Source organism: Petromyzon marinus, chromosome 62, assembly GCF_048934315.1.
Source record: "Petromyzon marinus isolate PM22_M1 ecotype Great Lakes invasive population chromosome 62, UKy_Petmar_22M1.pri1.0, whole genome shotgun sequence".
Lineage (NCBI taxonomy): Eukaryota > Metazoa > Chordata > Hyperoartia > Petromyzontiformes > Petromyzontidae > Petromyzon > Petromyzon marinus.
Genome location: NC_133728.1, coordinates 6,633,978 through 6,647,850, shown reverse-complemented (window position 1 = coordinate 6,647,850; position 13,873 = coordinate 6,633,978). Strand labels below are relative to the sequence as shown.

Here is a 13,873-nt window from a genome sequence, read left to right as displayed (position 1 = left end):
TACTGAAATTCCATCTTCATTTCTCACCCACAAATTCTTATTTTTTGGATATAGGGTGCACGAGGGTACCACGGATATAGAGGGGTTGACGAAATTCATCATGAACAACACCAAACTGGCCATCTATAGGGCCAGGAAATGCGCAATTGACGGGAGCGGCTTCCCCAGCACACTGCCGCATCGTCAAGGCCCTCTGGGTTTCTGCCAGAATTTTTGCTGGAATTTCGGCACGCTCAGTTGACGGTGGGTTGTCGCGTCCTTCTCGACGCGTTGGGGTACCGAGGGCGCTTTGTGTCACGTGACGAAAGCAGGGGATCTGGTGATGGGGTTTTTAGAGGCAGAATGGTGATGGGGTTTTTAAGGCTGAATTCTTTATTTTTTGCTGGTGTTAATGAACACAGCAGCACACAATGGGACTCACGTTACACGGGAAACCCGCGTTATAGCTTTGATTTGAAAAAGGGGGGGCACATAAGCAAACAAAAAAAGACAAAAAAAGAGACGACATGATGAACGAAGCAAAGTGCCGAAAGGCCGAGCGTCTCTGTGTTTCTTCTGCTCGTTACAGCGAAAAAAGAGGAGGGAGGGAGGGAGGGAGGGAGGGGAGGGAGGGAGGGAGGGAGGGAGGGAGGGAGGGAGGGAGGGAGGGAGGGAGGGAGGGAGGGAGGGAGGGAGGGAGGGAGGGAGGGAGGGAGGGAGGGAGGGAGGGAGGGAGGGAGGGAGGGAGGGAGGGAGCCGATGGCTGGGATAGAGTTCGAGATGTCATCGTTGGCCGATGCCGGTGATGCCACCACCGCAAACACCACCACCATCACCGGCACAACCACCACCACTGCCAACACCAACACCACAACCACCACCACTACCACCGTCGCCACCACAACCACGACCACTACCACCGTCGCCACCACAACCACTACCACAACCACCACCGCCACTACCGTCACCAGCACAACCACCACCACCACAACTACCACCACCACCGTCGCCACCACAACCACCACCACAACCACCACCGCCACCACAAGCACCAACAACAACAACAACCGCCATTCGCCACTAAGTGGCGGCGACGTCACCACGGCGCTCGTGCCAGGCTAGGTGCACGTCGAGGCCACGTGCAGCGTCGAACGCCCGCCGCCAGGAGGTCACGGGGCAGACCCAGCAGGTGCCACGGGTCGACCGACTGAGATGACCATCTACCGCGCCACAACCAACACCACAACCACCACAACCACCACCGCCACTGCCGCCCGCACTCCATCGCCATGGGGCAAGTGCTGCTAGCGAGCACCATCGCCTACGAAGGCCGTCGCGGAGCACGAGGGGGTGGGTGGCCAGCACCACGCATCAACACACACACACACACATATACACAGCGATATGCACAGGTAAAAACGACAAAGACCCCCCCCCCCCGGTGTAGCCTTCGCAGACTGCCGGGGCAAGTGCTGCTAGCGAGCACCATCGCCTACGAAGGCCGTCACGGAGCACGAGGGGGTGGGTGGCCAGCACCACGCACGACCGAAGTTCCCAAAGCGACGTGGGAGCGGAGCTAGCGGGCGGGCGGGCGGGCGAGCGGGGATGGGTTCGCGGCCACGGGTGTGCGTGTTGCGGTACCAGGCGCTCATCCTCCCTCTGCCTCCTCCTCTCCTCCAGCTCCTTCTTGCGACTTGCCCGCGACGCGGCGCGCTCCTCCATGGCTGCCACGGCAACGGGGGGGGACACGCGATGAGACACGCGATGAGACACTCGACGGGACACTCAACGGGACACTCAACGGGACACTCAACGGGACACTCAACGGGACACGCGACGGGACACGCGATGAGACACGCGACGGGACACGCGACGGGACACTCGACGGGACACTCAACGGGACACTCAACAAGACACTCAACCGGGACACTCAACGAGACACTCAACGGGACACACAACGAGACACTCAACGGGACACTCAACGGGACACTCAACGGGACACTCAACGAGACACGCGACGGGACACTCAACGGGACACTCAACGGGACACTCAACGGGACACTCGACGGGACACTCGACGGGACACTCGACGGGACACGCGACGGGACACGCGACGGGACACGCGACGGGACACTCAACGGGACACTCAACGGGACACTCAACAAGACACTCAACGGGACACTCAACGGGACACTCAACGAGACACTCTACGGGACACTCGACGAGACACTCAACGGGACACTCAACCGGGACACTCAACCGGGACACTCAACGGGACACTCGACGGGACACTCGACGGGACACTCGACGGAACACACGAGACACTCAACGAGACACACAACGGGACACTCAACGGGACACTCAACGTGACACACAACGGAACACACGAGACACACAACGGGACATTCAACGGGACACTCAACAAGACACTCAACCGGGACACTCAACGGGACACTCAACGGGACACTCAACGAGACACTCAACGGGACACTCAACGGGACACTCAACCGGGACACTCAACGGGACACTCAACGGGACACTCAACGAGACACTCAACGGGACACTCAACGAGACACTTAACGGGACACTCAACGGGACACTCAACGGGACACACAACGGGACACTCAACGGGACACTCAACGAGACACTCAACGGGACACTCAACGGGACACTCAACGGGACACTCAACGGGACACTCAACCGGGACACTCAACGAGACACGCAAACGGGACACGCAAATAAAGAGCCACGCGGACGGGCAGCGGGACACTTAGACACAGCGGCCGCGGTAATATCAATACTCTGATCATGATCGTTGCCATGAGACATCGCAGCGCGAGGCGGTCCGCTTTGGTGGCCGCGCTATTCATTAGCGGCCGGGGGCGACGCTCCCAGCGCGGGCGCCCTGACTCACTGCCCGGTGATTTACGGCCACCGGAAGGGTAAATTTGTCATCTTTACGTCCCGTAATGTTAGGCCGTGACCTTACGACCTGACCCCTCCTCCCTCCCCCCCCCCCAAACCACCACCTCCCCACCAGCCCCCACCTCCCCCCTCAACCACCCGACCCACAATCCTTCACCTTTAACCACCCGGTTAGCTGCGGGTGGAGGGCGGCACTTGGCAGGCAGCTCTTGGGAAACGTCGGCCCTGCTGGCGATCACACGTGCACCAAAGACAGAGATTCCCCCCACACACCCCTCACCCTCCACCCGGACCGCCCGCGTGGCCTTCAACAGACCGCAGGTTGCTGTTAGCGAGCGGCACGCGAGGGCGTGGGTGGCCACCACGACCACGCCCGGCCGCCTTTGTCTCCCTTAGCGGCGGTGTTTTTGAACGCGCCGCACCGGGTTACTGATTTGAAGCTGAGTCGACAGGCGGGGGGGAGGGGGGGGGTATACAGGAGGTCGTGGGTTTGAGCCCTACCCCTGACGATGCCTGCTGCTGTATATTTGTAGTTTGCGTGTCTCTCTCATCATCATGGTGGCTAGGAGATGTTAACTACCTCGCCTGGTGTATAGGTCGTGGGTTTGAGCCCTACCCCTGACAATGCCTGCTGCTGTATATTTGGAGTTTGCGTGTCTCTCTCATCATCATGGTGGCTAGGAGATGTTAACTACCTCGCCTGGTATACAGGAGGTCGTGGGTTTGAGCCCTACGCTGACGATGCCTGCTGCTGTATATTTGGAGTTTGCGTGTCTCTCTCATCATCATGGTGGCTAGGAGATGTTAACTACCTCGCCTGGTATACAGGAGGTCGTGGGTTTGAGCCCTACGCTGACGATGCCTGCTGCTGTATATTTGGAGTTTGCGTGTCTCTCTCTCATCATCATCACGGTGGCTAGGAGATGTTAACTACCTCGCCTGGTGTATAGGTCGTGGGTTTGAGCCCTACCCCTGACGATGCCTGCTGCTGTATATTTGGAGTTTGCGTGTCTCTCTCATCATCATGGTGGCTAGGAGATGTTAACTACCTCGCCTGGTATACAGGAGGTATTGCGTTCGATCCCAACCCTGACGCCTGCTGCTTTAAACGCTGTATGGAGTTTGCGTCTCTCTCTCCCCGTGGTCGCGCGGATTTTTCCCCGGGTCCTCCGGTCATTTTCCCCTCCACATTTAGAATCGCCGTGCGTTGAGAATATTTGGCTGCTGCGATGCATTTCCAACCGATGATGGAAGGCCACTTCGCTGAGCTCAGCGGGGGCCTTACCTGGTAACAATAAAAATGTTCGAATCGTTTTTTGTTTGTTTGTTTGTTTTAAAAACACACACACACAAAAAACCTCCGGCCGGACTTCGGCAAAAACCGGCGCGGCGTTTCTCAAACCCGACCTGCCGCCGGTGGACGAAAGCAGACATCGCTGCTTCTCCTGCTTCTCCTGCTGCTGCTGCTCCTGCTTCTTCTGCTGCTCCTTCTGCTCCTGCTGCTGCTCCTGCTGCTGCTTCTCCTGCTGCTGCTGCTTCTTCTGCTTCTTCTGCTGCTCCTGCTGCTGCTTCTCCTGCTGCTGCTGCTGCTGCTCCTGCTGCTGCTCCTGCTGCTGCTTCTCCTGCTGCTCCTGCTCCTGCTGCTGCTCCTGCTTCTCCTGCTGCTGCTCCTGCTTCTTCTGCTTCTTCTGCTGCAGCTGCTCCTGCTGCTGCTGCCGCTGCTCCCGCCGCTGCCCACGCCGCCGCCCGACCCCTCCGTCCCCGTCACATCTAAACGACGCTGCCCAAGGCCGGGGCGTCCTCGTCGCGGCCCCCGGGCGGCCTCCGGCCCGAGTGGTCCCCGCGTCGCCACTCCTCGGAGACGCCCCCAGGTCGCCCGTCGCCGGCGGGGAGACGCGGGGCCCCGCAACGATTGATGCGCCGCTTTCGCTGACGGATCGGGGCGGCGACGTGCCCCGGTCGTCCGTCGTAATCTATTTGAATCGGGGAACGTTGCGGGGGTGGGGTGCGGGCGGTTTGGGGGGGGGGGGGGGGGTGGGATTGGGGGGCGGGGGGGGGTGTGGAACGGGACGATGGATGGAGCGCAACACAACCGCTGACAAAGCGTCGCGTTTAAAACGGACGCGTGGCGAGGCGACGTTATTCTGGAAAGGTGAGAAGGTTTACAGTCGTTGGGATTTTTGTTGTTGTTGTTGTTGTTTGTGATGCTCCGTGATACGGGTTTTTGGTGGGATAGAGCGCGTGATATATGTAGATGTTGTGTCGTTAAACCCGCCACCACCCGACACGGCCAGAACGTGGCCAATTCGTTACTAGTACAGCACTAGTGTACAGTGTAGTGTATAGTGTAGTGTATAGTGTAGTATACTAGTACAGCACTAGTGTATAGTGTAGTGTATAGTGTAGTGTGTAGTGTAGTATACTAGTACAGCACTAGTGTATAGTGTAGTGTATAGTGTAGTATACTAGTACAGCACTAGAAGTGTAGTGTATAGTGTAGTGTATAGTGTAGTGTATAGTGTAGTATACTAGTACAGCACTAGAAGTGTAGTGTATAGTGTAGTGTAGTGTATAGTGTAGTGTATAGTGTAGTGTATAGTGTAGTGTATAGCATAGTGTATAGTGTAGTGTATAGTGTAGTATACTAGTCCAGCACACCTGGTTGCCTGTTGGAGAGCCAGGCCAGTACGAGTAACGAATTGGCACGTTCTGGTCACGTGACACACACCTTACTGAATTGGCCGTGTCGGACGGTGGCGGGTCGAAAGACACATTTATGTCTCTAAGCGATATAACCCAACGAAAAAACAACCAACCCACCCCCCCTTGTATTACGGATGATATTGTTGGCGAAAGCCTCCTACGTGTTGAAACTCCAAAATGCACTCGATTGTTTTAAATAAGATTACTGCGTCGGGGCTGCCGGCTAGGCTGTTGGAGGCGGTTTGCGGAGGGATTTGTATTCCGAAAAGACACAGCAGCAGCAGTAAATCAATCCTAATCAGCATCGTCATTGACGATATAATCAGCAACAGCACCATCATCAATATGATCACCAGAAGCAGCACGAAGCAAGATGATATTCATCAATATTATGAGTGGAATTGACACTATCATCAGCAGCAGCAGCACCAGCCATTACTCCTTACTATCATCATCATCAGCAGCAGCAAGACGGTCATCATAATCATCAGCAGCAGCAACACGATCATTATCATCATCATCACAAACATGATTAACACGATCATCATTGTAATCACTCCTAGAGTATAATTATCACTAACACTACAATCATCATCAGCGGCAACAGCAGCAATAACCGTCACTCATCATCAACCATCATCATCATCACCACCGCCCATCACTTATTATTGTAGTACGGCTGATGTAGATGCAGAGAAATTTCACATTCAGGTGGTCGAGCCAGACAACCACGATCGGAGCCAGCGGAGTCGGTGCATCATCATCGTCATCATCGTCGTCATCGTCATCATCATCGTCGTCATCACCGTCATCATCATCGTTATCATCGCCATCATCATCATCGCCGTCAACATTGTCATCATTAATGTCATCATCGTCATCATCACATCGTCGTCATCATCATCATCGTAAGCAGGAGCAGTCATTGCTCGTATCATCATCATCAGCAGCAGCAGCACAATCACTACAAGAGTATCGCCATCATCATCAACAAACGAGGTGTATGGGAATCTATTTCTAAGACAATGCATGTATTACCATTGCATGTATTATCATTGCACGTATTATCATTGCATGTATTATCATTGCATGTATTACCATTGCATGTATTATCATTGCATGTATTATAATTGCATGTATTACCATTGCATGTATTATCATTGCACGTATTATCATTGTATGTATTATCAATACATGTATTATCATTGCATGTATTATCAATGCATGTATTATCATTGTATGTATTATCAATGCAAGCATTGCATGTTCACCACAAGTGTGTGTGGTCAACGCAGACATGATTCCTTGCAAAAGTTATAATGTATTTGGTGTCGGAACATCTTAACACCTGATTAATGTGTTTTTTTTTGCCACAAGTACTGTGTGGTTAAGACCTGATTTATTGCAAGAAAGGATGAAGCCTATTCTTATTTTTTCACCATCATCATCAGTTTTCTTCTTCGCATATGTATGCACTATGTTGAATTAATTTTGCACCGTACGAAGGTGCGGGGGAAGTACAACAAACGAAACACCATCATTACTCTTCGTCTTCACTACCACCATCTTCACTACCACCATCATCACCACCCTCACCACAACCACCATGACCACCACCGCCATCACCACCGCCACCACCATTACCACCGCCATCATCACCACCACCACCATGACCACCACCGCCACCACCATTACCACCGCCATCATCACCGCCACCACCATCACCGCCACCACCATTACCGCCACCACCACCGCCATCACCGCCACCACCGCCATCACCACCACCATCACCGCCACTATCACCGCCACCACCACCACCACCACCGCCTACCGCCACCACCACCGCCACCGCCACCACCACCGCCACCACCACCACCGCCACCACCGCCACCACCACCGCCATCACCACTACCACCACCGCCACCACCACCACCACCACCGCCACCACCACCGCCACCGCCACCACCACCGCCACCACCACCACCGCCACCACCACCCCGTCTCCACCTGAGTTCGCGTTCCCTCCCGCGCGCCACGCCGCTCCGCGTGCCCCTCCCGGGCCGCCCGATCCTCGGGCCGCGTCAGCGCCCCGTCAGCGGCCGCCCGCAGCAGCGCCTCCATCTTGCGGCGCGTCTCGTCACGCCGGCGGGCCAGCTCGCGGCCCTCCCTCTCGCGACGGGCCCACCCGCGCCAAGCGGCCAGGCGGGAGCCCAGCGTGCGGAGACGGTGGCTCTCCTCGGCCGCCAAGGTTTTCCTGGTGGAGGGGTGGTGGAGGGGGGGAAGGGTTACCGCTGCCGCCTGACCCCGTCAAGGGCGAAACCACGGGGCGGGATTCACGGAGGAAAAACGACGCGGTAGAATAAGGCGGGAAAAATTTAACGGGGAAATGTCACGGGGGAGGGGGGGAAATGACGCGGAAAATCTCGGGAGGGATTGAGCAAAAAAAAACATTTTTTTACGGGGGGGAAAATTACGCGGCTGTCGACCAGGGGGAAAGATCGCGGGGGGAAAAAAATGTCTCGGGAAAATTTACGGAGAAAAATTTGGCGCGGAAAGTTACGGGAGAGATTTTGCGGAAATTGCACCCAGGAAAAAAATCACGGGGCAAAACTACGCGGCTGGCATCCCGGGAACAATCACGGCGGGAAAAAAAATTACGGGAACAATTACGACCCCTGGCGATGGTAAATTCTACGTGATATTGATGAACTCCACATGATAATTCCCGACTTGGCACCACGTGATGATGAATTCGACATGCTATTGACCTCCGTGGTATCACGTGATGATGATGAATTCGACATGCTATTGACCTCCGTGGTATCACGTGATGATGATGAATTCGACATGCTATTGACCTCCGTGGTATCACGTGATGATGATGAATTCGACATGCTATTGACCTCCGTGGTATCACGTGATGACGATGAATTCGACATGCTATTGACCTCCGTGGTATCACGTGATGATGATGAATTCGACATGCTATTGACCTCCGTGGTATCACGTGATGATGATGAATTCGACATGCTATTGACCTCCGTGGTATCACGTGATGACGATGAATTCGACATGCTATTGACCTCCGTGGTATCACGTGATGATGATGAATTCGACATGCTATTGACCTCCGTGGTATCACGTGATGATGATGAATTCGACATGCTATTGACCTCCGTGGTATCACGTGATGATGATGAATTCGACATGCTATTGACCTCCGTGGTATCACGTGATGATGATGAATTCGACATGCTATTGACCTCCGTGGTATCACGTGATGATGATGAATTCGACATGCTATTGACCTCCGTGGTATCACGTGATGATGATGAATTCGACATGCTATTGACCTCCGTGGTATCACGTGATGATGATGAATTCGACATGCTATTGACCTCCGTGGTATCACGTGATGATGATGAATTCGACATGCTATTGACCTCCGTGGTATCACGTGATGATGATGAATTCGACATGCTATTGACCTCCGTGGTATCACGTGATGATGATGAATTCGACATGCTATTGACCTCCGTGGTATCACGTGATGATGATGAATTCGACATGCTATTGACCTCCGTGGTATCACGTGATGATGATGAATTCGACATGCTATTGACCTCCGTGGTATCACGTGATGATGATGAATTCGACATGCTATTGACCTCCGTGGTATCACGTGATGATGATGAATTCGACATGCTATTGACCTCCGTGGTATCACGTGATGACGAGGGCGTCGACCGACGGACCCGTTGGAGCGACCGTCTCCCCGTTCACCCGTTCACCTGTGCTCCTCACGGAGGTCGCTGCGAGCGCACCCAGTCTCCCTGCGCGCCCTCCGCGCCCTCGCCCGGGACCTCCACGCCCCAAACGCCCGCAGGCGGTGGCGCCAGTCGGCCAACGCCAGCGCCTTGCCCAGCGCTAGACGCCGCTCCAGCGCCAGGCGGTACCAAGCCGAGAAGCAGCGAGACAGGCACTTGGGTGGGCGAGAGAAGGAGGCAGGGAAGGGTGGTTGGGTGGGTGGGCGGTTGGGTGGGTGGGTCGGTGGTTTAGTGGGTGGGTGGTTTTGTGGGTGAGTGGGTGGGTGGTTGGGTGGGTTGGTCGGTGGTTGGGTGGGTGAGTCGGTGGTTTAGTGGGTGGGTGGTTTTGTGGGTGGTTGGGTGGGTTGGTCGGTGGTTGGGTGGGTGGGTCGGTGGTTTAGTGGGTGGGTGGTTTGGTGGGTGAGTGGGTGGGTGGGTGTTTGGGTGGGTTGGTTGGTGGTTGGGTGGGTGAGTCGGTCGGTCGGTGGTTCAGTGGGTGGGTGGCTTTGTGGGTGAGTGGATGGGTGGTTGGGTGGCTGGGTCGGTGTTTGGCCAGGTGAGTGGGTGGGCGGGCGGACGGACGCGTGCTTTGGTGGGTTAGTGGGTGTGTGCGGGGGTGTGGGTCACCGACAGGGGATCCAGCGGTAGTTTCCCACTGCCTCGGGGCAAAGCCGTGAGCACGCGGTGTAACACCGCGTCACCTACGCCAATCTCAGCCTGTGCATTGCAAGGGGAAGGAAGGCAAATATCCACTGGCCCACCAGCTCGGGGCTCCGGGGATGGAAAATTGTTCCAGTGGGAGCGGGAAGATTGTCGATTTCATTCTGGCACGGACCCCCCCCCCCCCAGTCCCTGCCTCAGCCCCCCCCCCCTCTGGCGCCCCCCCCCCCCCCGTGTACCTTAAGCCTCTCGGCGTGGAGCCGGGCCTGCAGCTCCCTCTGCCCGCGCAGCCGCTCCCGGTCGCGGGCCGCTCGCTCCAGGGCCCTCCGCGACCGATCCTCTGTCGTTTCGCGGGCGCCGGATCCTCGCCTCCGCTCCTGCCGCTCCCTTTCGTCGGCGCCGCCGGTGCCGCCGGCGCCGCCGGTGCCGCCGGTGCCGCCGGTGCCGCCGGTGCCGCCGCTGCGCCGAGATTCGCGAAACGCGGTCGTTTGCCGCTGACCGGGACGCGATCGGCAAGCGCGCCGGGCAGGTATTGACCGTCGATGTTGGCCGGGAACCGGGGAATCGACAGCGGGGCTCGCCGGAGCGGCGGCGCCGCGGGTCGGCGCGCTGCCCCGCCGCTCCCCGCACCACACGCGGGCGGGTGCCACCCAAATCGCCGCCAAGTCACCACATCGCTCGTGCCACGCCAGGCGCACCGTCCCTCGCGAGGCCTTCGAATGGAGTGTGGAAGGCCCGTTGCTGGCGGGAGGTCACGGGACAGACCCGGGTGCCGTGGGTTTTGACTGAGGTGGCCGGCAGACGCACCACCAATGCGCAGTGCTTGCATGCGAATGTCCGCCGATATAGCCTTCAACAGACTGTTGGGGCAAGTGCCGCTAGCGGGCAGCGCCCCGTGAAGGCCGGAGGCGGGCGGTCAGCACCACGCCCGGCGATGTTTACGCGCCACTGCACCGGCTCGTCATTTGAGGCTGAGTCGACCTAGGGGAGGCCCGCGACCGGTTCAGATCGCCGTCACCGGCGGCGTTGGCCGTGAGCGGGAATCGAACCCGGGCCGCTGGGTTCGTAGCGTAGCGTAGCGCCAACCTGCTACACCACCGCTCCCCACAACGCTGGCATACAAAGACAAAGATCCCCCGTGTAGCCTTAACAGACTGTTGGGGCAAGCGCTGTTAGCGAGTAGCGGCACCTGTGAAGGCCGGCACTGTGGCACACGAGGGGGGTGGGTGGCCGGCGCCACGCCCGGCCGCCTTTGTCTCCCCCAGTGGCCATGTTCGCTACACACCGCACCAGCTCATCATTTGAGGCTGAGTCGACCTCGGGGGAGGCCCGGGACCGGTTCAGATCGCCGTCACCGGCGGCGTTGGCCGTGAGCGGGAATCGAACCCGGGCCGCCGGGTTCGTAGCGCTAACCTGCTACACCACCGCCGCTCCCCACGCCGCTGACACACGCTCACACTCGAGCGTGTGAGTGTGAGAGTGTGAGCGTGTGTGAGTGTGAGCGTGTGTGTCGTGAGCGGTGAACCGGCTTTGAGCACGGCGCGGCCGGGATCGACCACTCGGCACGAGGGCGCGTGGTGGAGGTGGGGGGGGGGGAGTGATTTTGAGACGACGCTCGGTAAACGAGAGGGGGGTGGGAGAGGGAGGGAACGGTGCTCCTCGGCTAATGGGAAAAAAAAACAATTCGAGGAGACGGAACCATTAAAGTCGTAACGGCCGCGCCGTCGGGTGGAATCACCGCCCGCCGTGATAAAACCGCCGGGGAATTAAAAACCGCGCCGGGCGGAAGGGAACAACGCCCGCTACGCAAACTCATTCACGCCGTCGTCGTCGTTGCGTGGATAAAAAAATAAAAAATAAAAACTACCCACGTGTGTGTGTGTATACATACATACGCACTGCGCGCTCCAAAAAAAATGTGTTTTTTAACACTTACAGGGGACTGTCGTTTTGAATGGAAAAAGAAACGGATGATGGACACACAGTAACGTGATGGCAAATGTGGTGTCGATGGCTTCAAAATGCCAAAAAGAGTCTCCCACTCATATGCTTGGTTCTTTCGGCAAAGTCACCACCGCGTAGAAGAGAAGCAATGAAATAATAAAAAATATAGAACAATAAAATTATCACGACGTTTCGACTGCAACGCAAGAAGCAATCATCATCAGGTGTGAAAAACCACAGCAAGAACATTTGACTCGAAACAAGCAGACATTATACCAGGTGCTTCAAAAAAATGTTAACACTCCCGAGAATTCGCAACAACACCTCGCTAGGAATGAGCTGCCTTCTTGCTGTGGTTTTCACACCTGATGATGATTGCTTCTTGTGTTGCGGTCGAAACGTCGTGAGAATTTTATTGCTTTATATTCTTACCATTTTATTGTTTCCCTATCTAACGCGGTGGTGACTTTACCAAAAGAACCAACAATATGAATCCCTGCAGTCACGAAAGCTTTAAATCAAAATTCGCCCCACTTCTAGATTTTGAAGCTTTCGTGACTGCAAGGATCCGTACTCTTTGGTTCTATTGGGTAAAGTCACGTAGGTAAAAAAATAAAATAACAAAAATCACGACGTTTCGGCCACAACACAAGCGGCCTTCATCAGGTGAAGGGACGAGACTGTCTGGAGGACATCGCTTTCTTCGTCAGAACACCTTGTTTGCTCGCACACAGCTTAAAGGTCCGCGGCCTGAGCGTGGTTGTGTTTCGATAAATTCTCCTGTTTGATTTGTACTAGGTGCCTCGGCGAATGTATATGCTCTGACTTTAACATAGCTATTTCTGTGACCAGTTACAAGCTGATCACTCAGCTATTTCAATGCTAAATTCTATGCTAATTCCTTTGTCAAGGGGTGCCTCTGCGGATGTGTATACTTTAACTTAGCTATTTCAATGCTAAATTCTATGCTAATTCCCTTGTCAAGGGGTGCCTTTGCGGATGTGTATGTTTTAACATAGCCATTTCTGTGACCAGTCACAAGCTAATCACTCAGCTATTTCAATGCTAAATTCTATGCTAATTTCTTTGTCAAGGGGTGCCTCTGTGGATGTGTATGCTTTAACTTTTAACATAGCTATTTCTGTGACCAGTCACAAGCTAATCACTCAGCCATTTCAATGCTAAATTCTATGCTAATTCCTTTGTCAAGGGGTGCCTCTGTGGATGTGTATGCTTTAACTTTTAACATAGCCATTTCTGTGACCAGTCACAAGCTAATCACTCAGCCATTTCAATGCTAAATTCTATGCTAATTCCTTTGTCAAGGCGCTCTGTTTCTTCTCACACAGCTTAAAGGTCGCGGTCTGAGCTTGGCTGTGTTCACTCCAGCGCTGTCCTCCAGACAGTCTGGTCCCCTTCACCTGATGAAGGCCGCTTGTGTTGTGGCCGAAACGTCGTGATTTTTGTCATTTTATTTTTTTACCTACGTGACTTTACCCAATAGAACCAAAGAGTATTCTCCCCAACTTGTTCGCCATCGTTGTCGACGCCAAGTCTGGAATCTCCTCCAAGCTGGTTTCCAGAGGCCCCGAGGCAGCGCGTCTCTTGCTTGAGTGGTGTTTGTTGCGAATTCTCGGGAAGCGTTAACATTTTTTTGAAGCACGCTGTATAATGTGTGCTCGTGTTTCGAGTCCATCCGTCTATTGGCTTGCCATGCCAGGATTACCAGGCAGGATTTGTTTAAGCTGGCAAACTCCCGGACGGATTCGGCTTTCGGGGTCTGCTGACGGAGACTCGCCCCCTGTTTCAGAGTGTCCTTGTTGAATCAAATGCTGCTGGATAAGATTGGTCTTGTC

The 13,873-nt window shown here is 55.2% G+C and overlaps 1 protein-coding gene across 4 annotated transcripts in view; it reads right to left on the bottom strand.

The window, feature by feature from the left end:
- The window catches only part of CCDC191 (coiled-coil domain containing 191), an 88,545-nt gene that overhangs the window by 26,899 nt on the left and 47,773 nt on the right, over nt 1–13,873 (bottom strand). For 3 of the 4 annotated variants that reach the window (XM_076053706.1, XM_076053707.1, XM_076053705.1), the window contains 6 exons: nt 10,313–10,532; nt 9,399–9,589; nt 7,615–7,861; nt 4,312–4,877; nt 3,062–3,132; nt 1,621–1,703 (listed from right to left, as the gene is read on the bottom strand). In XM_076053706.1, coding sequence (XP_075909821.1) covers nt 1,621–1,703; nt 3,062–3,132; nt 4,312–4,877; nt 7,615–7,861; nt 9,399–9,589; nt 10,313–10,532 — 1,378 coding nt within the window. The remainder of the gene's footprint in view (nt 1–1,620; nt 1,704–3,061; nt 3,133–4,311; nt 4,878–7,614; nt 7,862–9,398; nt 9,590–10,312; nt 10,533–13,873) is intronic. The other variant, XM_076053708.1, reaches the window with a different exon arrangement.